The sequence below is a fragment of the Pelodiscus sinensis genome, chromosome 14, assembly GCF_049634645.1.
Source record: "Pelodiscus sinensis isolate JC-2024 chromosome 14, ASM4963464v1, whole genome shotgun sequence".
Classification (NCBI taxonomy): Eukaryota; Metazoa; Chordata; order Testudines; family Trionychidae; genus Pelodiscus; species Pelodiscus sinensis.
Window position 1 is genome coordinate 352,251 of NC_134724.1, and position 25,905 is coordinate 378,155.

Here is a 25,905-nt window from a genome sequence, read left to right on the forward strand (position 1 = left end):
TCCTGCTTTTCATCAGGAGCAACGCTCAGTCCGAAATCGTTATGTCGAAATCGCGGTGGTGCGGACGCTCTAGTGCCGCTATTTCGAAATAACGACTCCCCACAGTCATTCGAACTAGCTTCTCCCCAGCGCTTCCCGGGGCTGTAAGTCACGGTAGCGCGTCCACACGAACGGAGCCTGCCTCGGACGAATTTCGAGGCTTCCCTGTAGTGAGGGACGCTAGTTCGATTTGGTTAAACAGGAGTTAAGTTGATTTCAATAATTTTGAAATAGTTTCCTAGTGTAGACGTGGCCTTAGTTGAGTAACAAACTTCTGATCAAACAAGGAGGCCAATGCTCCTCAGAAACTAACAGATTTATTCAGGCCACGGCTACCTCTCGGAAACTTCAGTAGGGCGCTGAGTTTATTTTTTCTACCACACACAATAGCAGATGTTTAATATTTTGAAGCAGAAGTAAAGACAGTTCCCAATGAACCCTGAAATGATGAGAAAATCCACTCACCTCTTTCTGACTTACATATAAATAGAATGTCTTTCCCTCAAATTTCATTTTGGTTACCTCGTTCCTAAAATTACAAAACCACATATGTAACAGACACGCCGCTCCCCACCCGTATCGCTGTCACTAACGCAGAACCCACACAGAGTGGAATTGGATCCGCTAATATGTACAAATTAAGCCAAATTGTTTGCATGAAAAGCAAAGTTAATCAACAGACTATTTTCAGAACAGTCGTGGGGACAGTCTCAAAGCTGTATTTGGCAGGTTGTCCGAGGCCTAACAGGGTGACGAGAGGACTCCTGGCTCAAAGACAGCGGCTGGAAAGGGGACTAGCTCGGGAAGGACCGTAATTCGCAGGAGGCGTGCCCAGGAGTCGTTTGAGAACTTTGCTTATGTATGTGCATTCTCAGGATGAAAATACCAAATGTAGGATACCACACTGAGCTGATGAGGCCAAAATTTGAGATACAGCGAAGAATGAGGAACAATGCAACCAGATTCAGAGGGTTTGGGGGGTCTTTCGGGTGACTGTGCCAATACATGGACAATGCAGTTTAATGTAGACAAATGTAAAAAATAATAAGTCTGGGGCAACAAACCAGATAGAGAGAATACATATCACATGGAACAGTCATGCAGCGTACTGACCAGGAAAGGGGCTTAGGGGTTATTGTAGAAAAATCCTTGAAGCCATCAACCCAGTGAGTGGCTGCAGTAAAAAAGGCAAACAGGATACTGGGATGCATCAACAGTGGGATAGAATACAGAGCAAGAGAAGTGATACAGTCACTGTACATTGCGCGGCGTAGAGCTTAGCTAGACACGGCACCCCTGGAAGAAAAGCGCCAGCTGAGCGCCCGGAGTTAGCTTCCTGGCGGCGTTAAAGGGAGACGGCCTCTTTCCGCAGCAGAACCGGCCAAGAGGCTTGGCAAGGTAGGTGGGTTGCGTTTCCATCGTCCTTTCGTTGCTGGGGACGGCACTTCCCGGGCTGCCTCCCAATTCCTGCTTAAGCGCAGGAGTGTCCGCAGGCTGGTGCCCCAGGCCAACCAAGCAAAACGTACCCGTCGCACCACCAGGTAACGGCCTGCCTCGCCGTTCGTTCCTGGGGCTCGCCCTGACACAGGGCCGTGCAACGGCAGCAAGCATGCCCACCGCAGGAGCCCAGCCCTGCCCCACGATGCCCGTTGAAATCCGTGGAAATGCTCCACGTGCCGCTTTTCAGACCTTCCCCGGCGCGAGCTCCCGGCCCTCGGCAGCACCGACCAGCTGGGCAGGGAGAGCTGGAGCGGGCAGGACACTCCCAGATTTGAAGAGCAGTTCTCACGGCGGGCAGGCTAAACGCCTGACTCTGGTTTTGTTAGTGACCAGATAACGTCAGAGGGCCCCGATGCTCCCCGGCTCTCTCGACTCGGTTAGGAGCCTGGTTTGATTAGCCGGTTTAACCCACAGTTAAACACGTGCAAGCTCATTCCTGCTCAGCATGGCTGGGCCGACCGGGATACACGGCGCCCAGGAAGGTTGAAATAGAACAGGAGCACAAGAATTTCGCCTCTGTCTCGTCACAGTTCGGCCCCGCTCATGCCCAGTGGCCAAACCGTCTTTCAGCCTAATTAGCTCAACCCTTAATTAGCTGAAGTGCTTTGAATCCGTTCTTCCAACAGCGGCTCCACTGGGAGGCCAAAGTGGAGCAGTGTAAGCTCCGCCCACCCCCTAACAGCCGATCTAAAAGGAATTTACAATCGCAGCTAATTGGCACGTTCATTTCACTTCGCTCCCGGGTCCTGTCCTCACAAGCACCGTGCATCACGGCGTCTATGGGAGAGCTGCCCCGGACAACGCTCTAACTACGCAGGCAGGGGAGCGACTTGTCGATTTCTCCTTTGGGGGGATGAAGAGAGCAAGTTACACACTTCCGGGGGGGGGGGGGAACACGCCAGAGAGATGGGCCGGAGCCTAGGCTGCACACGAGTCCTGCTCAGTCAAGCCCTATCACTGCAATAGTACTAGCCACCCAGGGCTCCGAGTAATCTCGCCATCCCAGCCCCACGCTGTGCTCCCACATCCACAGACCACGCCTGCTAGTCCACCCCAGGCCTCCGAAGCAGCCGACAGCCACTTGTGACCTGCCCAAGCAAAGGGGGAGGGGAGGTTCTGAAAGTGTCAGATACACCCCACTCCAGACTCAGCCGGGGCGGGCAGCTGTGAGGTGGGGCCGGAATTAGCCCATTGCTCGTTAGCCAGGGGCTCCCGCTTCGATCTAGTGTCACTTAACCCACGGGACCTTGCACCCACTGGCGGCTGCAGTAGGAGACGCTCTCAGATTTGCACCCACCCCAGCGGGGGCGCGGTCGGAGCGGCACCAAGCGCTACCCACGTGCAAAGGGCAGCGGGAATCCGGCCGACTCCCCCTCGCACGGCAGCGCGCACTGGAACGCCCTGCAGGGAGCCCATCGCACGTGCCGGCAGGCAGCGGGCACAGCGGAGCAGTGCAGACGGGCTAAGGCACGGCGGCTTGGTGGGGGTGAGGAGAGGATCTCGGTGCCTCGGGAGGTTCCCTTTGGCAGCGTCCCGAATGCGGGAAATCCACCCCGGTCAGATGAGCCACATCGCTCTGCCGCCGGGAGCCGGTCTGCCTCCTTCGGTCACTACACGTCAGAGAATCACAGACACTAGAACTGGCAGGGGCCGCGAGAGGCACTGAGCCCAGTCCCCGGCCCTCGCGGCAGGACCCAGCACTGTCTAGCCCATCCCGACAGGCGTCTGTCCAACCGGCTCTGAAATATCCCCAGGGACGGAGATTCCACAGCCCCCCTGGGCAACTTATTCCAGTGTCTGACCCCCCTGGCAGGCAGGGAGTTTTCCCTAATGTCCGACCTCAACCTCCCCGGCTGCAGTTTCAGCCCCTTGCTGCTTGGCCTGTCCTCGGAGGCCCAGGGGAACAATGTTTCTCCCTCCTCCCTGTGACACCCATTTAGATACATGAGAACTGCTCTCACAGCCCCCCTCAGTCTTCTCCTTTCCAAACGAAACAAGCCCAGTTCCTTCAGCCTCCCTCCCAGCTCCTGTTCTCTAGGCCTTTCGCCATGTGTGCTGCCCTCTAAGGAGCTGGCTCTGAAGCCCCTGGCGGGTCTATGGCAGGGCCCAGGGGAAGAACGCCTCCTCCCCGGCACTAGTGTCTCTCCAGGTCTGGGAAGACACCAGGAGCCCTGGCCTAGCTGCAAGGCCTCTGGCCCAGCGCGGGGTACTCTGCTCCCCATGGCCGCCCAGCTTGCCCAGTGCGCGGTGGAAAGGCTGCCAAGGGATTTGCTCCAAGGTCTGCGGGGACAGGAAGGTACCCGGACAGGGGAATGTGCCCAGTGCACACGGCGAGAGGGCAGGAACACGGCTCCCCCCAGACGCTGCCCCCGAGCGGCACAGCTCACCGCGTGGGTGGGCAGACTGGGCCCATGGAGGAGACACCAGGCTCAAGACGCCCGCGCTAGCACCTGCGACCGGAGACGCCCCGGAGAACACACAGACACGGGACAGCACCCGGAGTGGCCGCGTACGAGACAGACGTTGTCACGGGAAGAGACATCGGGGGCTGCAAGCGGAAGCAGGAAGGTGGCGGGAGACGCGCTCGAGGGGCTCTGACCAGCAGTCTAGGCCAGCGGTGAAAGCAACTGAAAACCTCTGACAGGTCCCGTCCTAGCGCAACCCGGCCCTGCCGGCTCTTTCCACAGCTCCCGGCTGGCGTCCGCCGCAGCTCAGCCAGGGCCAGGGCGCCCCCCGACTGCCCCTCTGGTCTAGGCCCAAAGCGCGGCCTCCCTCCCTCCCTCAGGTCTCCGGGGCTGAGGAATGGCCATCGCATGACCGAGCGCCCCTCAGACCTCCGCCAGCGAGAAAGGAGGACAGGCCTTTCTAGGCGCGTCCTCATCACTGACCCACTCGCAGCCACGGGACTTGTTACTGCGCCACTAACTCGGCCACGCCCGCTGACTCCCCCTTCCCGCAAGGGGCCTCAGTGGCACTGTGGTAAAACCGGAGCCGCTCTGATTTCAAAGGCCTGATTCTGATTGGCCTCAGGGTCAGTGAGATCGGCATCTGGCTCCAGACACGGTTCTTTTCTGACCACGTTTTAAAGAACTGAAATGGCCACAGCCAAGCTGGGGGGAGTCACTAGGGGCCCCGGGCCGTCCTCCAGCAACACTGCCTTCCTTGCTGGGCTCCTCCCCCTTTCCCAGTTCTGAGCTAACTGCCCGCCTCCATTCGTGGCAATAACAAGATAAGAACGGAAGACTGGCCACCCCAAGGTCCTTCTAGCCCAGCGTCCTGTCTCCTGGACAGGCCATCGGAGATCCAGTGCCAGCTCCTGGCGCTCAGAGGCCTCCGCACGCCGAGAGCAAGTCAGCGCCGTCGGCTGGACCACGTCCGTTTTTTGCCCCCCTGCGAATGTTACCATCTGTGCAGAAGACGCTGTGAATGGGGTTTTCTAAAGCCCTTGATCCTGGCTCAGCGCTCCCCCCTTCCTTCAAGAGGCGTTTCCCCACGGACGCCAGTGGGAGTGAAAGTAGGCCACCGCTGCGCTCGCTTCCCTCCGCTAAGTGGCACCCGGCAGGCGCCCCTCCATCTGTGAGGGAACGCCGCCAGCGCTGGGCGTGGGTGCTGGACTCACGGCTCCTTGTTGCGCTCCGGAGAAATAACGCAGCGCGTTAGCGGGGCTTGAGGGGAAAAGCATCTGAAGCAAACACACACGGGAGCGGGTTGAAATTGGGGGGACTCACCATTTGATGAAGTGAATTCTCTTGTTTCCCTGCAGAACAACAAACCCAAAGGGAGTGAAGGCCAAAAATGCCGCATTTCCGGACACGTCCTGGAACACAATAAGATCACATCAAAATGTTGCCGAGGCGGCAAAGTTTACACAACCGAAGCCACACTCTGTCTGAGCAAGGGGTGGCAATGAATCTGCCACCTTAAATTACGCCAACAGAACAACTCCTGACAGCTTTCTGCAGACCGGGGCATGCTGCCTCTCCACAGCCATCGGCAGGAGCACAAAACCCACACTAGCCCAGCTGCATGCGTGAGCAGAAAATGCCACGCAACTCCCTCTGGATTTACTGTGTGGTGCTACCCAGTGAAGTTAGCGTCACCGATTCCCTTTCCTGAATAAACTCGAAACCCTCCAGCTGCCGGTTGTGCAGATCCGAGCAGCACACGCAAAAGGAGCAGCTGATGGGCATGGAGACGTGGAAAAGCAATAACCCGTGTCGTGTCAGCAGTCTGAGCGAATCACAGTGCTTATGCTAATGACGGTAACATGAATTGCCTTGGCACTTGTAGAAAAAAAGCGCCCCGTTTTTCAACTCTGATAGACAGCAGTAGGTAAGACTGACAGTCAGACCAACGCCTGCTTCCTTTTAGCGACTGGATTCTCAACCAGCGCCCAGGCGCCTTTAAAAAAACCCTGCTCCACCTGGAATTCTGCATGCCGCAGGCCATCTCCAGGTTCAGTTCTGCAGGGAAGGCTGATAGAAGTCGGAGAAAGTTTTCAAGCGGGTGTTCGGGAACATCCTCAGCGTGAGGGTCTAGCTGGCTTCTTCACTGTTCTCTCAAAACGCGTCTTGGTTCAAAACAACACCGGGCGGCCTTAGTGGCAGGCAGGCGCTAGCCCAGGGCGTGCTTTGCTTGCACACGACAGCCTGACTGACCTATCGGCAAGCAGGACGCGCCCGCCTCCGGCAAGCAGCGAAGTGCGAAGGATTGGCCCTGGCCGTGACAGATGTTGCCAGCCGCGGACGCTGGCAGGGGCAGAGCCCAGCTTTTGGTGTGTGGGCTGCTAGTGTGGGATAGAAAGGGAGGGACTGGGGTGGCGGGTTGGCAGAGGAACCTGGGGAAAGGCGGTTAAGGGCCTGGAATGCCCATTGATGCTGTTGGTGCACTGACATGGCTCACGGCAGGGCTGTCAGGGGGAAAGCGGGGACACACGGCGCAGCCCTGTACATGTAGAGAAGGGTGAGGGGGGATTTGTGAGCAGCCTGCGACTTCCTGCAGGGGGTTCCAGAGGGGCTGGCGAGAGGCTGTTCTCAGTGGGGCAGGTGGCAGAACAAGGAGCAATGGGCTCAAGTTGCAGCGGGGAGATGTAGGTTGGAGATGAGGAAAAGCTATTTCCCTAGGCGGGTGGGAAGCGCTGGGCTGGGTTCCCTGGGGAGGGGTGGACTCTCCAGCCCTGGAGGTGTTTAAGTCCCGGCTTGCCACAGCCCTGGCTGGGATGGTTGAGTCGGGGTGGTCCTGCTCTGGGCAGGGGGCTGGACTTGGTGGCTCCTGAGGTCCCTGGATGCTCTGCAGGAGTGCCGTGAGCTGGCCTGGCTCTCGGGGCGCTCGACTGTGTGAACACATTGGTTTCACTCAGTAGGGCTCTGTCTGCATCCAGGCCGGAAGGGAGGAAATGGCTCCGGCTGTCCGGGGACAATGGCCGGGACTGCTGGCTTTGATGACGCGGTCTCCACCCCTGGCCACCCGTCGAGACTGGCTCAGCCAGGGGTCACAAGGCCCTGCAAACATGGGGCCCTAAGAACCGGGTGGTTCAGGACTGCGCTCTGAGGGGAGAGTGGAGACGCGAGGTGAGGCAGCGAGGCGCACGCGCTGCTCCTGGGTTCTAGAGCCCGTCTTCTCTAGCGTCCGGCCTGCTGGAAACGCAGCCCCTTGGCCGGGTCTCTGCAGATCCCCTCGCGCACCCCGCAGGGGAAGCAAAGCCCAGCAGCGGTTGGCAGAGACGGGAGGCAGCAGCGCGGCCCTGGCCGAGGAGGGGGGCCCCTCGCGCCAGGGGAGGGCACAAGGCCCGGGGGGCCGCACCCAGAGGCAGCAGAAAGGGGAGGCAGGCCCAGTCGGCCCTGTAACTGAGACGAATCCTGGCGACGGATTGGTCGTTGGGGAGCAGTGTCACAGAGACGGCTGCAGCCAGCTCCCCATTATAAGCCCGACTGTCAAGAGCTGGGGCAGCCCAGGATAGGACCCAGGGGAGAGAAAGAGTCAAAAGCAACCGTTGCCCTCCCCAAACAACAGGGCTGGGTCATGGCAACTCCAACAGCTGCAGACAGCCGCAACGCCAGGGCCACTCCGTCACTCGGCTAGCCTAGAACGGGCAGGTCAGCAAGTCCAGCCCCTGCCCTCACAGCAGGACCCAGCACCAGCCAGACCATCCCTGACAGGCGTCTGTCCAACCTGCTCTTCAATATCTCCAGGGATGGAGAGTCCACAACCCCCTGGGCAATTTATTCCAGTGTTTCACCCCCCTGACAGGCAAGAAGTTTTTCCTCATGTCCAACCTGAACCTCCCTGGCTGCAGTTTAAGCCCATTGCTGCTTGTCCTGTCCTCAGAGTGCAAGGAGAACAATTCCCCCTCCTCCCTTAGACACCCTTTTAGATACTTGAAAGCTATTATCATGTCCCCTCTCGGTCTTCTCTTTTCCAAACTAAACAAGCCCAATTCCTTCAGCCTCCCCTCCTAGCTCATGTTCTCTGGACCTTTCCTCATTCTTGTTGCTCTTCTCTGGGCCTTCTCCAATTTCTCCACATCTTTCCTGAAATATGGCACCCAGAACTGGGCTCAAGTCTCCAGCTGAGGCCTACAACAGACAAGTACCCCCATGAGGAACCAGACAAGCCCACTGCACACCTGGAGCTGCAGAACTATTGGTGGTGCTATGTGACCCTTTGCCTAACCAACCTCTGGACCAGACGACGGGAGGAAGGGAATATGATGCCGATGTTTAAGAAAGGGCTTGAGTGGCGATCTTGGCAATTCCATACTAGTAAGCCTAACCAGGCCAACTGAGAAACCGTACTCAAGAGCAACAAGGAGTCCTGTAACACCTTAGGGTACGTCTACACTAGCTCATTAGTTCGAGCTAGGTAGGGTAATGAGGGCAACCGGAGTTGCAAATGAAGCCGGGATTTAAATATCCCGGGCTTCATTTGCATGTTCCTGGGCGCGCCATTTTTAAATCCCCCTTAGTCCGAACTCCGTGCCCGTGGCTACACGCGGCACAGAGTAGGTAGTTCAAATTAAAGATCCTAATTCGAACTACCGTTACTCCTCATTCCGCGTTACTTTTCATACTGTTACTTCTCATTCCACGAGGAGTAATGGTAGTCCGAATTAGGATCTTTAATTCGAACTACCTACTCTGTGCCGCGTGTAGCCACGGGCATGGAGTTCAGACTAAGGGGGATTTAAAAATGGCGGCGCCTGGGAACATGCAAACGAAGCCCGGGATATTTAAATCCCAGGCTTCATTTGCAACTCCGCCTGCCCTCATTACCCTACCTAGCTCAAACTAACGAGCTAGTGTAGACATATTCTTATAGACTAACAGATGTATTGGAGCATAAGCTTTCGTGGGCAAAAACCCACTTTGTCAGATGCATGTAGTGGAAATTTCCAGAGGCAGGTATAAATATGCAGGCCAGGATCAGGCTAGAGATAATGAGGTTAATTCAAACAGGGAGGATGAGGCCCACTTCTAGCAGCTGATCTGGAGCTGTGAACACCAAGAGAAGAGAAACTGCTTTTGTAATTGGCTAGCCATTCACAGTCTTTGTTTAATCCTGAGCTGATGGTGTCAAATTTGCAGATGAACTGCAGCTCAGCGGTTTCTCTCTGAAGTCTGGTCCTGAAGTTTTTTTGCTGCAGGATGGCTACCTTTAAATCTGCTATTGTGTGTCCAGAGAGATTGAAGTGTTCCCCTACAGGTTTTTGTATATTTCCATTCCTAATATCTGATTTGTGTCCATTGATACTTTTGCGTAGGGACTGTCCAGTTTGGCTGATGTATATAGCACAGGGCATTGCTGGCACATGATGGCGTATATTGCATTGGTAGATGTGCAGGTGAATGAGCCAGTGATGGTGCGGCTGATCTGGTTAGGTCCTGTGATGGTGTCGCTGGTGTAGATATGTGGGCAGAGTTGGCACCGAGGTTTGTCTCGTTATCTCTAGCCTGATCCTGGCCTGCATATTTATACCTGCCTCTGGGAACTTCCACGACATGCATCTGATGAAGTGGGTCTTTGCCCACGAAAGCTTCTGCTCCAACACATCTGTTAGTCTAGAAGGTACGACAGGACTCCTTGTCGCTTTTGCAGATCCAGACTCACACGGCTCCCCTCTGATACTTGACACATACTCAAGAGCAGTCTCCTCAGACACGTCGAGGAACATGATTTGTTGGGGAGGAGTCAACACAGCTTTTGTAAAAAGAAATCAGGCCTCACTGATCTGTTGGAATTCCTTGAGCGTGTCCACAACCCTGGGAACAAGGGGGACCCGGTCCATGTAGCGTACGTGGACAGTCAGAAAGCCTCTGGCAAGGTCCCATGTCAACGACACTAAGAGGGAAGGGCTCTCCTGGAGCAGCAACTGCTTACAAGTTGGGAAGCAAAGGGCAGGAAGAAACGGGCAGTTTTCGCAGTGCTGAGGAGTGAATCATGGGGTCTCCCAAGCACCTGGGGCCAAAACTGTTCAGAATATTCATAGAAGATCCAGGGAAAGGCGTGAACAGCGAGTAGCAAAGTCTACAGACAATACAAAATTACCCAACACAGTTGAGTGCAAAGCTGACAGCAAAGACTTACACGGGGATTAGCTATTGCCCAGGCGGTTGGGGATGAAACCTCATGTTCTAGGTGCCCCTAGACCTCTGACTGCCAGATGCTTGGACTGGACAACAGGGGATGGATCACTTGAAAATTACTCTGTTCTGTTGCTTCCGTCAGAAACATCTGGCACTGTCAAAGACAGGACACTGGGCTGGACGCACCATTCTTAATTTCGGAGGATCTCACAAAACTGCATGACTGGGCAACAAAATGGAGAAAGACACTCAATGTTGTGAGTGCAAAGTAATGCACATTGGAAAACATAACCCCAGTTATACAGAGAACATGATGGGATCTAAAGTAGCTGTCATCACTCCACACAGAGCTTGGAGTCATTGTGGGTAGCTCTGAAAACGCACATTCAACAATGGATAACGAATAAGTCAGAAAATATCATATCGCCTCTGTCTAAATCCATGGCTCGCCCACACCTGGCATACTGCATACAGCTCTGGTTACCCCAATTCAAAAAGTACAGAGACGCGTAACAAACAGGATTAGATGTATGGAATGGCTTCTATATGAGGAGAGATTAAAAAGACTGGGAACTGGTTAGTTTAGAAAAAAGACAGCTAACGGGATGTGATAGAAGACTATAACATTATGCCTTGTGGAGAGAAAGTAAGGAAGGAAGCATTATTAACTCCTTCACATAACACATGAACCAACAGTCACCCAATGTAATTAATAGGCAGCAGGCTTAAAACAAACAAAAGGAGGTACTTCTCACAAGGCAGTCAACCTGTGGAACTCCTTGCCAGGGGACACTCCGATGGCCAAAAGCATAACTGGGTTTAAAAATCAATTGGATAAGTTCCCGGAGGACAAGTCCACCAAAACCTGTCAGCTAAGATGGTCAGGGACGAAGTCCCATACTCCAGGTGTCCCTGAGGCTCTGACCGCCAGACTCTGGGGCTGGCCGGCAAGGGATGGATCACAGGATAGTTGTTCCATTCTGTTCGGTTCATTGTCTCTGAAGCATTTGGCAACATCCACGGTCAGACGACAGGACCCTGGGCCTGACCCACTGTGGCCATTTCCATTCTTAAGGCCACAACAGAAGCATTTAAACGACAAATACAGGTAAAACATGCTCATTAGCAAGGTCTGAGGACACCTGCACAAGTGACACAGGTCGGTTTCAACGTGCTGTTGCCGATACAATCAGTATGCATCAGTGGGGGGCTGCCGGGGGTTACAGCTGCCTGGTGTCTTGCTCCGGTGACTCCCAGCCCAAGAGGTGCAAATGAGCGCAGCTCTGTGGCCCTTGGCCAGGGACCGGGGATACAGCTGTTCAGGGGGTGTGCAGCCAGCTTTGCCACACACGCGGGCGGAGCACAGGGCAACCTGGTTCAAGGGCTCAGGGCCCAAACAGCCCGTAACGCCAAAGAGAACATCTCATTGCTCACTAGCAGCAAATCCACGGGGCCCTGACCCGCTAAGGCACTCCAGCAATCGGCTGGCTTTGGAATCTTAGAGCGAATTAAATAAAGCAGAACATTTATTCAATGCACAACCCGCCACGTGGCTCAGCAAGCCGCCAGGGGGCAATGCTAAGATGGGACAGGGAGGGGTAGTTGCTACTCGGCTGAGATGTGGCAGCTACGATCTCTATTTCCTCCCTCCGTGGCAGCAGCTGGATATTTGCAAAAGCTCTGCAATGATCAGGTCTCGTGGCGCCCCACGTCCAGGCCCTGTGATTTGCTGATGCTCTCGGCTGCCATGGCCACCTCGGGAGGGGCACAGCTGTTTTGGGGCATGTCACTTAACCCCTGACAGCTCCGCGGGAGCACTTATGAACTGTCAGGAGACAAGGCAGGAGGAGTAACACGTGGATCTCAAAAGCTGACCCTTCCCCCCAGGGACGCTGCTCCAGTAAAAGATCCCACCTCACCACCTGGTCCCGCGAGTGTCCTGGGGCCCACATGGCTACCCCGCCACTGCATGGAAGTGCGAACAGCAGGGGAGGGACGAGTGAGTGCTACCGCTGAATGAGAGCAGACAGCCGCTGAGCGCTCCTTGGGGACGTTTACCCTGACACTAACTGCTACCCCAAGGCCACTGACCTCTGCCTGGGGTCCCGGCAGCATGGGAATTGTAAAGTACGGGCAGGTTTCCTTTCGCTTCAAACCTGCACCACCCACGTGAGAGGAGCCTCCCTAAGCCTCCCCTCACCGCACGCCAGCCTGGTGCCCTTCCAAAGGCCGACATGGCCGAGCCTTTTGCGGCCTGGCTGTGCTCCCAGGCCGGCCGTTCTGCCGTCCACGGCGTCTCCGCTCACCGCACAGACAGCGTTGGAGACGGGCCGACGCAGCGCCTCAGCCTGGGAGCCGGAGCTGGCTTTGTGGCCTTCCCGCAAGTGCTCAGAACTATGGGCAGCCATTCCCGGAGCTGGGGGGAGCCCCCCTTTTTGAATATCCCGCCCGGGAGGCCTCCTCTTGGCACAGCGCGGAGACATGCAGCCACTGCCCAGTCTAGCCCAAAAGCTCTTCCTGCGCAGGGCTAAGTGCTTCATGGACAGGCCGACCTGCTTCTTGACAGCAGCAGGCTCCAGCTCAGGGCAAGGCAGGGGCCGAGCTCTGAGGGGACAGGGCTATTGCGGGGAGCTTGGACAAGAGAGTCTCTTGCGTGGAGCAGGCCAGGCACGGTGTGGTCCAGCTGAGTTATTTTCCGTTGGACCGATCACCTCTCAATGCCTCGCCGCACCGCAGCTCCGGAGCGGCATCAGAGAGCGGCATGGTGCCCTGAGGCGGCCTAGGGAGGATGGCACCGCAGCTCACCACGGTCCCTGACTAAAGGCCACCCCCCCCTCCAAGGACAAGCCCGCCCTGGAGTAGGAACGTCATGAGGACCCGTCACACTGGTGTCAGGGCTGTGCATACCCCTCCCCCCACTAACCAGTGAGGGACGAACCTGACCCTCACTGCACTACCCAGCCCTGCTCTCACGGCTGGGGTGGCCCCATGCTCCACAGAGCAGCGGTGCCCAAACCTGGCCTGTCACCCCCTCTTCCCAGTAAGGCAACCTCCCCATGTTCTCCCTCGCCCCCCATTACTGCGCAGCTGGCTCAGCAGACGAGCTTGAGCCAAGGGCCACGCAGGGGGCAGAACTGGGGATGGGGAAGGAGCTGGGGCTAGTGGTAGAATTGGCCTGGGGGTGGAGAGGGAATGAGGGCAGAGCCGGGCTGGAGGTAGCGTTGGATGGGGGCTGAGCCGTGGGAGTGGAGCAGAGCAGTGGCTGGGGGCGGAGCTGTGACTGGGGGCGGAGTCATAACTTGGGGCGGAGACAGAGCTGATCTGGGGCTGGAGCTGAATTGTGACTGGGGGCGGAGCCATAACTGGGGGCGGAGACAAAGCTGATCTGGGGCTGGAGCTGAATTGTGATGGGGCGGAGGCAGAGCTGAGCCGGGGGAGTGGAGAAGAGCACTGGCTGGGGGCGGAGCAGGGCTGGATGACACCCGCTCCCTGCCCCTGTGGGAACTGGCCTGGCCTCCAGCCGTTCCTCTGTGCCCCGGTGATTCTTACAGGCAGATGGCCAGACTGATTTCAAGGGAGTGACGCCGATCTGCATCAGTGAAGGACGACTCGACATTTACGTCAGCTGACAAGACTTGTTCAGCAAAGAGCTGCACCAAACCCAAAGCCCTGCAGGGCAGCAAAGAACGCCCTGGGGTGGGGAAACCCCTCCAGCCGTAAGCAGGATCTGCAGTCAGAGCCCACCTCTTGCCCAGGGACAAACGTCTCGTTAGTACTTTCCAATGGGCAGCACTGTAACATTGCAGGGCGTTTCCATCCTCCCCACAAAAATCTCACGGGCTTGTCCCCGGCTTCCAGCCCCCCAGGGCAGGGAGCAAGTCCCCTGACATCCATCTCGCAGCTAGACTGGCAGCTAGTTTCTCCAAGCCCATCTTGAGACTCTGAGTCGTGAACAAGACGGTTTTCGATCCGGAGCAGAGTGCAACCCATCTCCATCTGACACGGGGGAACAGCCCAAAGTGAAAGGCATTCTCTGAACAAGCTCAGCTCCCGCTCCCGCACCACGTGGCACACAACCCCCCAACTAACCATGCCCGAGATCTGAGACGCACGTGCCATGGGTCGGCACGGTGCAGTTCCCAAGGGAGGAAAGTGTTGCTGCACACAGAAGACGAGGTCACTCCCCCTATGGTTTTTGAGAGCAGTGTTCCTGTGGGTGATCCACTCCAGATGTAGGTGCATCCCTGCGCCTTCGATCGGAGATTTTCACAGCAGTTCCTGTATGGGCCGCACACGCGCGGTGCAAGTGGTCACTGCTTGAACAGCACACGCATGGACCACACCCCTCAGTTCCTTCTCTCCCAGGAACTCCAACATAGAGAGGAGGAGGAGGAGGAAAGGGGTAGAGGAGCATCCCCCGGGACATTCATCTCAAAGAACATCGTTACTGCACAAGGTGAGTAACCTCCTCTTCTCCTGACAGAGATGTCCCCGGGGATGTTCCGCTCCAGCTGAGTAAAAAGCAGCAGCTCTTCAGTCTTGTCTTCACTTGGATGCTGCTGCAATCGATCTTCTGGAGTTTGATTTAGCGAGTCTAGTCAAGACTTGCTAAATCAAACTCAGAGAGCACCCCCACCAGCATCCGGTACTCCTACTCTTGTGAGGAGTAAGGAAAGATGATGGGAACCACGTGGATAATGGAGAGGAGCGTGCGCTGCTAAATCCTGCAAATGATACCAAGATGAGAAGGGTCGTAAGCTCATTGGAGAGCAGGGTTAGAATTCAAAATGATTCCCAAATAGAAGAATGAATCTGAAATCAACAAGGAAGTCGGTACCGACAAGTGTACCGGTACTGCACAAAGGAAGGCAAACCCAACTGCACAGCTGGGCACTGGGGACGAGGTGGCAAGATGGCAGTATTGCTAGAAAGGACCTGGGGCCGAGAGTGGACCACATGTCGAATAGGAGTCAACAGAGTGATGCATTTGGGGAAAAGGCTGATCACAGTCTGGGTTGTATTAATAGGGGCGTCCTATGTAGACACGGGAGGTCACTGCTCAGCCCTGGAGAGGCCTCTGCTGGAGACCCGTGTCAAGTTTTGGGCACCCCATGTGGGCTCGCCGACCTCACACGATCCCTCCCAGCCCCACGTTCTAGGATTAAGCCGAGTATGAAGCTGCCTGGTGAAACGGGCTGCGGTTCTGGTCCAGACTCTGATGTTAAATTGGAACATTCCCATCCCCTTTGATGTTCAGAACTAGCCAAGAGGGAACCGATTGCTAGTGTCTTCTTGCATCTCATGTCTATAAATGTTTAAAGAAGCAGGTTTGCAACAAGGAATCTGCCTGGCCGAGGGTTTTATTTAGCAACCATCACTGGCGTTTCCAAGTGCTTCCCAGGCAAATCAGTGAGGCCCCTAGAGACTTCATGGAGCTGTCAGTCTCCTTTCCCCGCCGGTCGGAAGTTCTGACGGTTAGTTATCCCTTTGGCACCCAGCAAACAGCTTCCCAAACCAGTCTTCACACCTAATGGCTAAAGTACTGGAGTGGGATTCAGGAGACCTGGCTTCTAGTCCTGGCTGGACTGTGGGGGAACATCAGCAAGTCATTTTGCCATCCTCTGCCTCAGTTTCCCCATCTGTGAAATGGGGATAACCGTAGTGATCTCCCTTGTGACGTGCTTTGAGAGCTACTGATAACACAAGGGATTGAGCTAAGGATTGCCTTTGTATCTGGATATTGCTGACGTGGTTCAGGTAGGACCTAAACGGACAATTACTGTCTCCTTAGGCGCTTCGATAGCTGCGGGGTGGGGATGAGCTATAGGGATTCTCAAAACTGGAATAAAACAATGAAACCTGAAGGGCCTGGAAAGAGCGATGAAACCACAGGCCAATAACAATCAGTTCAGCATAAATCTGAGTATCCAGCAATGTGGCAAATGACAAACCCGGCACGGTGATTAAAGGCTGCAAATTACCATCAGGAGGGGAGATGAAGAAGCGGGACGGGGAACACGATACATCCGAACTGAATCAATTCCAACACGGGGCTGGCTGGGAGCAAAGCGAAGGGACCTCACAGTCGTTGTGCCACGCAGACGCGGCCTTCACGTCTCACGGGCTCCGGGCTCCGTTTGGATTCCCGCGAGTGACGTTTCATACAGTTCTAGTCTATTACATTGGGGCAATAGTGTACAAAGTACCTAAATGGCGCACACTGTTACGTCCTCTCGATTGTCAATGGGCTCTAGGCTCCTAACTCACCTAGGCTCTTTTGGAAGGGTCTTTATTCCTTTGTTTGGTGCCCTGAGCCCTTTGGCTGGACAGGAAGGGACATGGGGAAACGCTATTCAAAAGCTGTCGGAACTAGACTGACCCCTTGTGGCTGGGGTCCCTAACTCAACTAATTGGTGTTTTAATTCGTTTAAATCATTGCTCTGGGGCAGAGGGGTTTGTTTGCAGGCTGCCCTGGGGGGAGAGGACAGCCCGAGCCCTCTCCCTCCGCAGCAGCTTGGGGCCAGGTGAGAAGTGCCTCTCCATGGGTGCTGCAGCTCCAGTGGGCACTGCCAGGGGAGGGCTGCATGTCCCCCGGCTGGGGCAGGTCCAGGCTTGTCTGCCCCATGCCCTGCCCAGCCACAGGGAAGCATGCAGCAAACTGGGCACTTTCCCCTCGCTCCCTGAGGAAGGGGAACAGCCAGCAAAGTCCCCCTATGAATCAGGGCAGGGGAGCTGCAAGGGGGTGGGAGGCTCGGGGCTGGGACAGTCCCGGTTGGCAAGAGGGCCCAGCCAGCCCTTTCACCTGCCTGGTGATTCTGTCTCTTTCCTGTACGGTTTTATGCATCTTCATACGAATTGTGGGGAAGGGGGGGGGAGCTTCAGCCATCTCCACCCTCTGCCCCCCCCCCCCACACAACCAAACCCTGACCCTGAGTTAAGTTAGGAGAAGAGGAAGCTGCCTGCCAAATTTGGTGGTTCTAGTTCTTACCGTTTAGGGGGCGTTCTTAAACAAACGGACTCGCTCTCTCAAATGTATCGCGGATTATTGGGGCTTTGGTATTGTTAGACATTTTGAAGCAAGCAAACTAAGGCTGTGATGTAGTAAAAAAACGAAAATAGAAGTTAAAGATATAAGTGACTGGAAGAAAATGGTCCACATTAATATAAATTAAATGTAGCATTTTTAAATAGCAAATTAAATATGAAATGCACCATCTGTGCTGTAGCACTGTTCCTGTCAGGCACCGAATGGCAGGGCAGCCCAACATGACAAATGCTTTCTCACTGCGCAGTCCCCCTATAATGTTTCATATCTCGCTATAAACCGCAGGGAAGAGGTGGGGATGGGCAGAGTGGAATATTCCGTAACAGATTTAGCATACTGAACCGAGACGGGATTGGTGGGTCGCTGGAAACAGAGTCGAGTGGCAACGAGATTTTTATTATTATTATTTTGAAGAAAAGGGTTTATCCTCACTGCGACTCTTGTGTTCCCAGGGTTCCTGGGTCCTACAGATAATCAAAAAAGAAACTTCCAAAAGGCCGTGCTGCTGCCCATTCCTGTGGCTCTGGTTCTGCAGCCATGGGCTATGTAAAAAGCCACTGAGTTACAGGTTTCAATCCCACGTCTCTTCTAGTATCTATTGCAGCGGTGGCCAATCATTTTTGATGGGAGGGGGCATTCCAAGAATGTGTGGAAAGTGATTGAGGGCCGCACACTCCCATGCTATTAATGGAGGAGGTGCAGGGTCTGGGATGGAGGTTGGGTGCAGAGGGAGCTTGGGGTAAGGGAGGGAGTTTGGGTGAAGGAGGCAGTTGTGCCCTGGGGCACTGGACTGGGGTGCCGGGGGTTGGATTGTGACCTAGGGCAGGGAATGGGGTACAGAAGGGGGTGCAGGGATTTGGGTTGTGAGCTAGGACAGGAGGGAACTGGGATCTGGGGCAGGGGATTGGGGTGTCGGAGAAGGACAGAGGATTTGGGTATGTGGAGTAGGGGGCAGGAGTGGGGGGGGCAGAGGATTGGGGAAGGGAGGGGCTGGGGTGCCAGAGGCAGGGTCTGGCCAGGAGACTTACCAGCCAGCAGCTGCTCCTGAATCTGCCTCCCTCCCTGCCAGCCAGTGTCCCCTATAAGCTGCCAGCAGCCCGGCTTCACAGGTGATTCATTAGCCCTGCCCAGTCCGAGGCTCAGAGCTCCCTGCAGGGAGCTGACTGACTGGGCAGTGCTGATGAATCCCCTGTGAAGCTGGGCTGCCCCACAGTTTAGAGGGAACACTACTGCTTGCCCCACACCACACAAGTGCAGCCATGTGCTCTGGAGCCCCTTGTGCTTCGTGGCTGCCTGTTATTGAGACAGGCAGCTCTCATTGGCCAGTTTCTGTTCGGAAACAGGCCAATGGGATTGTGCTGGGGTCCGGACTCAGTTTCAAAAGAAAAATCTGCTCACATGCAGGGTTGCCTGATTCCGCTCACTTCTCCTTGTTAATATTTTTAAGGGTATTTGGGATTTTTTTTCTTTCAATCATTGTTTGGTATTCTGGACCCCCGTCCTCAGGATTACTGACAAGTGTCTTGTGACCACATGGAATCGTAGAACTGGCAGGGCCCTCGAGAGGGCATCAAGTCCAGCCCCCTGCCCTACCGGCAGGACCCAGCACCATCTAGAGTTTCAAGATCATCCTTGACAGGTGTCTGTCTAACCTGCTCTGAAATATCTCCAGAGATGGAGATTGCACACCCTCCCTGGGCAATTTATTCCAGTGTTTCACCACCCCGACAGTTAAGAAGTTTTTCCTCATGTCCAACCTAAACCTCCCTTGCTGCAGTTTAAGCCCATTGCTGCTTGTCCTGTCCTCAGAGGCCAAGGAGAATGATTTTTCTCTTTCCTCCTTGTAAAACCCTTTTAGGTGCTTGAAAACCATTATCATGTCCCCTCTCAGTCTGCTCTTTTCTAAACTAAACAAGCCCAGTTCTTTCAGTTTTCGCTCATGGCTCATGGATTCTAGACCTTTAAACATTTGTGTTGCTCTTCTCTGGACCTTCTCCAGTTTCGCCACATCTTTCTTGAAATGCGGTGTCCAGAACTGGACACAATACTCCAACTGAGGCCTGATCAGCGCAGAGTAGAGCAGAAGAACGACTTCTCGTGTCTTGCTCACGACACTCCTGTTAATGCAGCCCAGAATCAGGTTTGCTTTTTTTGCAACAGTGCCCCACGGTTGATTCAGATTTAGCTTGTGGTCCACTATGACCCCTAGATCCCTCTCTGCCGTATTCCTTCCTAGACCGTCGCTTCCCGTTCTGTGTGTGAGAAATTGAGCGTTCCTTCCAGAGTGGAGCACTTTGCATTTGTCCTTATTAAACTTCATCCTGTTTACCTCAGACCATTTCTCCAGTTTGTCCAGATCAGTTTGAATGACGACCCGTCCTCCAAAGCACTTTCCACCCCTCCCAGCTTGGGATCACCTGCAAACTTAATAAGTGCACTCTCTATGCCAATATCTAAATCGCTGATGGAGCTGAAGTCCAGCTGTGAAGCATGCCAATGCTGAGCCAGGAAAGACCAGGGCAAAAGGTTAGTACAACCCAAGTGACAGTTGCTTGGCAAGCCTAGAAAATGGAACGGACAAAGTAATTCGTTTGTCCCAACCCTGCCTTGGCTCTTCTCTCTGCTTCCCAGTGAATGGGGCAGCTAACCACGCCCAACTATTAACACATTCAGCAGCCACGTAGGCTGTCTGAATTCACTTCAATAACTTCAATTCAATAAAAACGAGCCCCCAGCCCCCGAGTAAAGACACTGACGTCATGCACATAGTCCCTGTCGGCTTTACGTGGTCTCATAGTCAGGGCCGTGCGATGGAATTCTAGGGGACACATCACTGCAAAATGAAACGACAATGTTGCCAGGGTCGATCCAAACCACTTTGCAAAGAAAAGTAAAGTATGAGCCGGGGGGGGGGGGGTGAGCATGTAGCCCAGCTGTGGCAGATCAGTGCCTATCGATCTTACCACATACGACCAATCTTGTCATTTCCTCCAAAATACTCGTAGCCGCAAAGGGGGGCTGGACCCCGTCCCCACATTTGTCTTCATTGAAATGTACCTTCCTGCGCAGCAGAACCTCTGAGTTCTGAACTCGGGAGAACAGCCCGGCCAGCCGCCCACCCACCTCCTTCGGAAGCAGAAGTACAATCAGGCAGCAGCAGGGACACAGTTACAGCCCAAAGGCTACACAAAGCTGAGCAGGGAGGGGCAGAGGGCGATGACAAGGTAAGCAAGCACTCCCTGTGCCGGTTCATTTATGGTACGATGGCTAGAAGCCGCTTTTTTAACTTTCCCAGCTGTGCTGAGGCAATGAAAGAACCGCACGTCAATCTGCAAGAGCTGTTTGTTCGCCGGTCTGACCGGCTCAGAAATGAGCAACCTCCATTGCCAAGAGGTCCAGAACTCGCAGATGCTGCTGCAGTTTCCTTGAATCCTCAAGTGGCTACAGCTCTCAGCAGCCCCCAGAGCCAATCCCTGCCCGCTACTTTTAATCCAAACCAAGGGAGCATGGACCAGGCCTGCTCCGGTGATCAGGGCCTGCGTGTCCCCTTCGCACAGCCCTGCCCACGCCGCCACGTCAGGCACAACGATGGCAAAGCTGCTTTGCTCCGCTGGGAAACGCCCCACGTAGCCCTGGCACCTTGTCCTTTGCTCCCCCCTGCAAGGCTGCAAGTCGGAGAGCAGAAAAGAGCGGAGAGATGAGCTTTACCTTGCATGGGTGCGGGTCAACCCCGTACGTCTCCAGGGTCTGGGCTTTTCGTAAAAAATTTAACTCTGACGTAGCTGGTGTCTGGCCGCTGGCGGAAAGAAAAGCAGGGACAGGTGTGACCATCTGGCACAGTACAGTCATTACGGGCACTGCTCCCATCAAGCCAGGCAGCTCTTTTGATTTCCTCCGGCCAGCACGCTGCATGCAAACCAGCATTCTGTACGTGGCCTTGGCTCTTAAGCCTCTGCCGCCTGTTCTCTAGGCCAGCTTCCCAGCACTGAGGAACAGGATAAAGGAGGCCGGCCAAAGGGAAGGGCTAGTTCATTACACTCAGCCCGGGCTGTGAGGAGCATTCTATGCCGATCCCAGGAATCCCAGGGAGCCATCGAGTCCAGCCCCTGCCCAAAGCAGGACCAACCCCAACTCACTCAGCCCAGCCCGGGCTTTGCTGAGCTGGTGTAACTCACACACTTGGGCTATGTCCACACTCGCGGCTTCTTGCGCGAGTAATATGCAAAGCGTGGAATATCGCCGAGCCTCATTTGCATACCTAATGAGCCACCGTTTTTTGCAGAAGAGGCTCTTGCGCAAGGAGGAGCGTCTGCACCGCCCCTTCTTGCGCAAGAAACCCTCCTGCGCAAGGCCGGTACACCTAGTACTTCTCAGGAAGAACGGCCTTGCGCAAGGGGGTTTTGTTGCGCAAGGAGGGGCAGTGGAGACGCTCCTTGCGCAAGAGCCTCTTCTGAAAAAAATGGTGGCTCATTAGGTATGCAAATGAGGCTCGGCAATATTCCACGCTTTGCATATTACTCACGCAAGAAGCCGCGAGTGTGGACATAGCCCTAGTGTGGTTCCCTGTCCCATGCGGTGGCACCTAGGCCACAGCAACAGATAAGACCAAGAGACCTTTACAAGGTGGGCTGAGAGCTCAGAGGGTAGAGGCTCCTTTGCTAAGCTGCAGAAATCCCAGGTTCAAATCTGCCTGATGGTGGTTACACTGGGACTTAAACACCTCTCAGGCTGGAGATTCCTCCCCCACCCCTAGGGAAATCATTTTTCCTAGTATCCCACCTAGCCCTCCCTCACTGCAACCCGAGCCCATTGCTCCTTGTGCTGCCATCTGTCCCACCCAGAGAGTAGCCCATTTCAGGTAACACTTTCCAGTCCCTTTTATTGGTTGTCACATCCAATGACGTCAGGTCTCCACATGGATCGGAGTTTAAAACCAAGTACCGAACTCCCCTAGAGGCAAGGCAAGAGCTGGCAAAAGCAGGCTCAGTAAATGATCGGGGGCCCACAGGCAGCTCCGAAGGCCTTCCCCCAGCGCCACAAGAACGGCTTTCCTATCTCAGCCTTGCAGGGGCCTGTTCCCGATCCCTAGCTTGCTGGCGACCACGCAAGCCTGTTTGCCCAGGTCACCTTCACCGCAGACCAAGAACACGGCTAGTCTCACGGGCCTCTCACAACAGGGGGAGAACTTCCTTTTACACAGCCCCTCATCCCCAAACAGGGTGTGAATCCCGGAGCTGAAACTGCAGGGGAATGAATGAAGGAAGGCAGACTTTATTTATCCAGGCTGAAATATGGTTACTGTCCCTGCATGGTAAGGAAAAGCCAGGGGATCTTTAATCAACCCTTACACTGGGGTTGAGCTCAACACTCAGAAGAAAAAAAACTAAAAACAATCAGAGACTCTGTCTGAGCCGGGCCTTGGCTCGGGAGGTACGATTAGGAGTGCCTGGAAACCAACACGCTCCACTGAGATCCCCGTCGGTTCTTTCTTTCATTCTACAAACGGGCAGGCCCTCAGTTTGAAACCTCACATGAAGGATGATCAATGGCTAAGATGGATAAAAAAGGTTTCCGGGTTTCATGAGTCTTTGCTTATACACATTTTAAAGCACTTCCTGTGATTTGTAGGCAGTTTTATTCTGCTCCTGTTTCAGCAAGTCGGGGGTTGGTAGTAGATGCCATTTCCTGTTACCAGAATATTTGTATTTTTGTTTGGTTGTAACGCCTCTAATCCTGCTTCAGAAATGGCCTGAATGTTCAGAACCCCTCTGTTCTGTCCCACTCTGACGAAATGCGATTACACTGCCAGCAGAAACTTTTATTCGGTTTCTGCTTCAGTGCATGTACAAACGCTGTAAAGCTATTCAGCCCATTACCCAGAACAGTTCCGTTCAAACCCCTAAGTAGGAATGCCGGTCAACATCATACCAGTACGTCTATGGTTAATCCACACAGGTGACCCCTTTGAAATGGGACAGTATGTTGAAGCTCAAAGCTAATGTTACCTGAGTTCTGTTTTGTGAATCTCTGCGATTTTCCTTTCCAGCTTTTCTGAATGTTTGGGGAAAAATTGGAACTTGGAGCTGTAGCCTTCTGGGTGTTTCCCAGGGTCGTAGTCCCCAATCTCCGCTAGTAGAAGAAACAAAGGTTATAGAATGAAATAACCAGGCTTTCGTCATTTGGACAAAATCACTTTTAGAAGTACCTGCAATTAAAAGAGCAAAATGGCTTCATGTTACAAGTCAAAGGGGGATTGTGGGTTTCTCCAAGCAGCTGGTGTTCTTGGGAGCAGAAACCAGTTTCTTCTCCAAGGCTACGTCTACACTGTAGCCTTCTTGTGGAAAAGCTTATGCAAATGAAGCTCGATGTGGAATATCGCCACGCTTCATTTGCATAATTAAGGAGCAGCCATTTTTGCACAAGAGACTTTTGCCCAGAAAAGAGCCGTGTGGACCGCTCCTTTTTGCGCAAAACCCCTCTTGCACAAGAGCCCTTCTTCCTCAAAATAATTATGCAAATGAAGCATGGCGATATTCCACGCTGAGCTTTTCTGCAAGAAGGCTACAGTACAGACATAGTCCAAGTGAAGAGGGGCTAACTAGCCGAGAGGGCTGACAACGGGGCCTGGAGCAGTTCCCTGCAAAGCAATGGGAACCGTCAACCCCCACATGCCGACAAGGCAGTGGCAGGGCTCGCGGCGGGGTGAGCCTGAGCGAGTGGAGGCCTGTGTGAATTAATTGGCTGGGTCTCTGTCAGTTCCCAGGGCACAAGTGTCCACAATACAAGAAACCTAGTCCCAGCAAGGAAACCAAAACGCAAAGGGGCATGGAGAGTGAATTAGCCTAGGGGCACGGTTCTTGCCTGGGCTGTGAGAAATCCCGGCTTGAAGTCCTAGTCCCTTTTTGTCGTCATGTTTGTCTAACGTGCCAAAGGTCCCTGGTTCAAAGCCAGGCAGAAATGAGCCTGCTTTGACCTGGTGGGCTGGCTAGCTCAGCCGGTCGGCCTTGTGGTGCTAACAATACCAAGGTTCAAGCTCCAGGCTCGCCATCTGACCTTCTGAACACCAGGGCGGGTGCCCCGTCAGGCCTGGTTCTGTATCTCAGGGGTTAGCACGTGGGTCATATAAACCGGGGCTCGTGAGTTCCAGTCTGACTGGGATGTGGGTGGCAGGGTCTAGATGTAGCTACTGTCTACTAGCAGGGAGGCGCCTGGCTTCTCTTCGTGCCAGTCTGTAGTGTAGTAAACAACAAAAAGTCTAGTAGCACCTTAGAGACTAACAAAATATGCAGATGCTTTTGTGGGCACAACCCACTTCAGGTGACAGGGTTATAGCGTAGTGCCTATCACATTTGCCTAACATGCAAAAGGTCCCCAGTTCATAACCAGGCAGAAACACTCAGCTTCTCACTCTACATCTTGTAGTCCAGCAGCTAGACTTTCTATTGTGGGTTTGAATCCCCCTCTGCCTGCTTGAAGGGGGGGATAGCTCAGGGTAGAGCATTGATTGGCAGATTAAGTTCAAATCTAGGTGCCCTCTTGTACGTGTGGCAGGGATGGTCTGGCCTGTGCGTGGTCCTGCTGTGAGGGCAGGGGACTGGACTTGATGCCCTCTCAAGGCCCCTGCCAGTTCTAGGATTCTGTTCTAACCTCTGACTCGTGGTCCAAATTCAGGCTCACCTCACTGCTGCTACCCCTCATGAACAGATGAAGGGCTGTAAGGACCAATGTCTCTCTGAACGTCGCTGTGTGTGTCAGGAGACGGTCACTGTCCCACCTTTACTCCTTCCTCAGGGTTATTCTAGCGAGAAACGCCTAGGGGCTCGCTTACATGGGACCGCCCTGCTCCCAGCGGGAGGAGCCGATCGCCGAAGCTCAGCAGTCCAGCGCTAACGCTCACCCTTGTAAACGTGAGTCCCTTGCTGGGACCAGTCTGTAGCAGGGGCTGCGCCTTCAGCGTCTGGGCGACGTTTCTGCCCAGAGACTCATGTGCTAGCATAGGGCTGGGACGCGAGCGCAGGAGAATTTCAGTGGGAGAACGATGCTCGCCCGAATTCTTTGGCAGAGTCGCTACTGCTCCAGGGACGGTCGGAGGAGCCCGCTTGGCAGGACTGGCACTCGGGCAGCTTCCAGGAGCATTCACGTGCACAGTGTTGCCCATAAGAATTACATCTAGAGCTAGGTCTTGGACACTGAAAAGAGAAGCCATTTCGGGGTGCTCCATGGCTGGGACGGCGCTTGCACCTCGGAAGAGCCAAGTCAGTGAGCAGGGGAGACTGGCCCTGGTGAAACGGCCTTTTGTTCTCCCTCCGAAATGAGCCAATTCCCGATGAATAAGAACGAGAACGCTCACAGCAGCCCTCCGGACACAGCAGGGGGCGCTCTTGGAGGCAGCCTGCGCCCGGAAGCTCACACGGACATGCCCACCAGATCCTCCCCTGGCAGGACGGGGTTTGCTCCCCTTCCAGGGGGCACCTGGCAGAGGAGGCCCTGTGGCCCAGAGGCTCTGGTCCCCACGTTCCAACTCTAGTGACATGATTCCGCTGCAGCGCCACTTCTGGGGACTCTCCCTGCTGAGAGAACCCCGAGGGGCCAAGTTATCCCATGCTGAGGTGTCCTCTGCAGGGGTGGCTGGGATCCCCCCTGGCCTGCCCTTCCCCTCGCCCTGGCTCTCCCAAATAATCGGCAGGCCTGTGGCACCTGAGAGACTAACACGTCTAGATCTAGATCTCGAGAGAGACA

At 54.7% G+C, this 25,905-nt stretch overlaps 1 protein-coding gene across 9 annotated transcripts in view; it reads right to left on the minus strand.

Annotated features, from left to right (window-relative positions):
• Positions 1–25,905, minus strand: part of FRMD5 (FERM domain containing 5) — a 402,855-nt gene that overhangs the window by 29,212 nt on the left and 347,738 nt on the right. For 8 of the 9 annotated variants that reach the window (XM_075896788.1, XM_075896791.1, XM_075896787.1 and 5 more), the window contains 4 exons: positions 23,172–23,295; positions 20,875–20,962; positions 5,268–5,356; positions 505–568 (listed from right to left, as the gene is read on the minus strand). In XM_075896788.1, the coding sequence (XP_075752903.1) occupies positions 505–568; positions 5,268–5,356; positions 20,875–20,962; positions 23,172–23,295 (365 nt within the window). The remainder of the gene's footprint in view (positions 1–504; positions 569–5,267; positions 5,357–20,874; positions 20,963–23,171; positions 23,296–25,905) is intronic. The other variant, XM_075896786.1, reaches the window with a different exon arrangement.